A 3,771-nucleotide genomic window follows, 5' to 3' on the forward strand; every position below is an offset into this window, starting at 1 on the left:
TCATTGTTGTTTGGCGGGCCCGGGCTGGGGATTCGAACCTGCCACCTTAGGTGTACGTGGCTGGCGCCTTAGCCGGTTGAGCTATGGGCGCCGAGCCTCAGTGAGCTTTCTTTTTACTTTAATATCAAAACCTATTTGAAATGGTTAGTCTCTTTTTCAGTTTTCTTTCCTTATGTCATTTGTTAAAATAATGATCTATGAACAACTATATAGATGTTCCCCTAAGTCAGTCCCACCGGTCCATTCTGTTCTCTGCTAATGTAGAAGGGTGTGCTGGATTGACTTGGAATCTTGCTCTAACATAGCCTGTGTACTTTTTTTTTTTTTTTTGCAGTTTTCGGCCGGGGCTAGGCTTGAACCCACCACTTCTGGCATATGGGGCCGTTGCCCTACTCCATTGAGCCCCAGGTGCTGCCCCAGCCTGTGTACTCTTGATGAAAAAAATTGCTAAGGGTCATGTTTTTTTTTGTTTTTTTTTTTTTGAGACAGAGCCTCAAGCTGTCACCCTGGGTAGAGTGCTTTGGCATAGCTCACAGCAACCTCCAACTTCGGGGCTCAAGCGAGTCTCCTGCCTCTGCCTCCCAAGTTGCTGGGACCACAGGCGTCCGCCACAACGCCTGGCTATTTTTTTTTTGGTTGCAGCCATCATTGTTGTTTGGCGGGCCCAGGGCTGGATTAGAACCTGCCACCTTAGGTGTATGTGGCTGGCACCTTAGCCACTTGAGCCACAGGCACCGAGCCTAAGGGTCATTTTTATAGCTGACTCACGTTCAGTGCTTTAAATATCTATAGCTATGGGTTTGCAATTGTGTATCTTTTCAATATATTAGTGTAATTTTCTGTAAAGAGTAATTAACACATTAACTTCCATGTGAGTTGTATTTAACTTACCCTAGTGTTGAGTCTGGGGCATCATTTAGCATATATAACTCACAATCTCTTGACCTGTCTTGACCTAATAAAACACTTTGGCCCAAGGAAAAAAAATGTTTTTTTCTGGGGTAGCTGTCCATGTATTAAATATTTGAGATCAGTGGCATCAGAACCTTAAACGAAGTCTTTTGTTGTTGTTGTTGTTGTTGTTTGGTCAGGCATGTGAAAAATGGTCCTGGAACATTCTAGAGAAGGTGAGGTAAAGACAGTCCCAGGCCATTGACCCTTCTAGGCCACCATATCAGAATTCAGTTCCTCTACCTCCTCCTCCCTCAGCTAAGACCTTCCTAGGATAACTCGGTGAAATGTCTGCCACGTCTCCCCTCTCCTGAGCCTCAGTGAGCCCACCTGTAACATGGAGACAGTGAGGGGCTAGCCCAGAAAACCAGTCTGAGCAACACTGACCCTGAAGTGATTGGCCAAATAGAGTGTGTGTCTCTGTGTGGTTTTTCTTCTGAGAGAGGGGAGTACACAGTTGTAATTAGAATCTGAAATGAGACCCAGTTCTCCAAAATGAAAAAAAAAAAACAACCCAAAACAAAAAGGCACGATAATGGAGGAAAGAGGAGACAGAGAGACCATCTTCAGAGTTCTATGCATTAGGATTATCATCACTACATCTAAAAGCAAGTTGTGTCCGTCTCTGGCATTGAACCCTCCTTCCCCTATTCCTCAGGACAAAGTCCACACTCTTCAAAGTGAAGGCCATGCTGGAGGGTGTACTAGCCTCACTATGTGTCATTCTTGTTCACATGTGTATTTATTACATATGGAGCCTGTAACATATGCCTGGCTTTTTGTGTGTCCAACAGGGATTAAATGGTAAACCAACAAAATATACTCCACAACTTTATCAAGATGATTTTTTTTTTTTGAGACAGAGTCTCACTGTGTCGCCCCTGGTAGAGTGCTATGGCATCACAGCTCACAGCAACCTCCAATTCTTGGGCTTAAACAATTCTCTTGCCTCGGCCTCCCAACTAGCTAGGACTACAGGTGCCTGCCACAACACACAGCTATTTTGTTGTTGTTGTTATAGTTGTTATTGTTGTTTGGCAGGCCCTGGCTGGGTTTGAACCTGCCAGCCCCAGTGTATATGGCTGGTGCCCTAGCTGCTGAGCTACAGGCACCAAGCCACGAAACGAATATTTTTATTTTTATATCATCTAGTCTAGTCTTGAACTTTTGGCCTCAGGGGATCCTCCTGCCTCAGCCTCTTGAGTAGCTGGGAGTACAGGTGACCACTACAATGCCCAGTTAATTTTTCTATTAGTAGAGACAGTGTTGCCCTCTTGCTCAGGCTGGTCTCAATCTCCTGAACTCCAATGGTCCTGCCTCAGCTTCTCAGAGTGGTGGGATTATAGGTGTGAGTGACTGTGCCCTGTCAGTGTCTTATATTTCTTTCTTTCTTTTTTTTTTTTTTGCAGTTTTTGGCCCAGGGCTGGGTTTGAACCTGCCACCTCTGGTATATGGGGCTGGTGCCCTACTCCTTGGAGCCACAGATGCGGCCCTCCTTTCTTTTTTTTTCTTTGAGACAGAGCCTCAAGCTGTTGCCCTGGGTAGAGTGCTGTACCATCACAGCTCACAGCAACCTCCAACTCCTGGGCTTAAGCGATTCTCCTGCCTCCACCCCCGAAGTAGCTGGGACTACAGGTGCCTGCCACAATGCCTGGCTATTTTTTGGTTGCAGTTGTCATTGTTTGGTGGATCTGGGCTGGATTCGAACCCGCCAGCTCAGGTGTATATAGCTTGTGCCTTAGCTGCTTGAGCCACAGGCGCCAAGCCCAGTGTCTTTCATTTCTGAAGGCTGAGCTCAGCCTGTGGTTCACGCAGGGGTGATGCATCAAGTTTGGTCTGGGCCATGACTAGGGGTTGCTCAGTCCAGCCCAGCTCCCCACTGCTGCAGCATGTGCATGGGGTCCCCCAGGAGGGGAGCAAGATCGATGAAAGGGGTCAAAAGCTAACTAGTTTGTCTTCTGTAGAAATGTGTTTTTCATACATCTCTCATGGGGCATGGGCAGCAGAGGACCATCTTTTTACAGATTGAAATCTGCTCTTTGCATGCATTTCTGACACAGGAAAGGGTGTGTTGACTCTGAGCATTAAAAGGCATATGATTGACATTCAGAATTGCCTTCTGTTGCCTTCTACAGACTCACTGCATGTGAGGAAGCAGCCCAGATCAGAAGGAAGGGGAAAGCAGGATTCAGGAATGGCTCTTACTCAGGTACAGTGATATTCTTGGTGGGTCCTTCTGAGCCCTCCCACTTTCTGAAATGCTGGGCACTGGACTTGCTGCTCTTCTCTGACTCTGCAGCATCCTGACTGAGAACTTTGCTCACACTTACCCCTGCCTTCCCTCAGTCCCTCTCACCTGCACTGAGATCCCATCTCACTGTGACTAGTTACATGAACTTATAAAGAGGCTCTAGCCAGGGTAATGCCTGTGGCTCAAAAGAGTAGGGTGCCGGCTCCATATCCCGGAGGTGGTGGGTTCAAACCTGGCCCTGGCCAAAAACTGCAAAAAAGGAAAAATAAAAAAGAGGCTCCAGTGGGCAGGACCCTGGGAAGGGCTTACCACCCAGACATGGATTCGAGTTGGGATGTGGCCCTGTGATGTCAGTCAGTGCTTTTGGGGAGCAGAGACTGTTTAGGGGCCACATCTGGGTGTCCTGTCAGCTCTCTGTAGACCAAGATTAGAGAAGTTGCCCCTGGAAGTCATGTATTCATGTGGACATACTCTTATTTATAGTGGCTATCCTAATTTATATTCCCAGAAATAATATATGAGTTCCCCTTTTCCCCCATATATTCACCAGCATTTTTTTTTTTTTTTTT

The 3,771-nt window shown here is 46.7% G+C and overlaps 1 protein-coding gene across 2 annotated transcripts in view; it reads left to right on the forward strand.

Moving 5' to 3' along the window:
• The window catches only part of LOC105888163 (zinc finger protein 160-like), a 22,410-nt gene that overhangs the window by 3,516 nt on the left and 15,123 nt on the right, over window positions 1-3,771 (forward strand). The window contains exon 2 of one of the 2 annotated variants that reach the window (XM_023507955.1): window positions 3,087-3,160. In XM_023507955.1, coding sequence (XP_023363723.1) covers window positions 3,146-3,160 — 15 coding nt within the window. In that variant the 5' untranslated portion in view covers window positions 3,087-3,145. Of the gene's footprint in view, window positions 1-2,712; window positions 3,161-3,771 lie in introns of those variants that run through there. The other variant, XM_012812606.2, reaches the window with a different exon arrangement.

Source organism: Otolemur garnettii, unplaced genomic scaffold (genome assembly GCF_000181295.1).
Source record: "Otolemur garnettii isolate 467f Iridium unplaced genomic scaffold, OtoGar3 scaffold00212, whole genome shotgun sequence".
Lineage (NCBI taxonomy): Eukaryota > Metazoa > Chordata > Mammalia > Primates > Galagidae > Otolemur > Otolemur garnettii.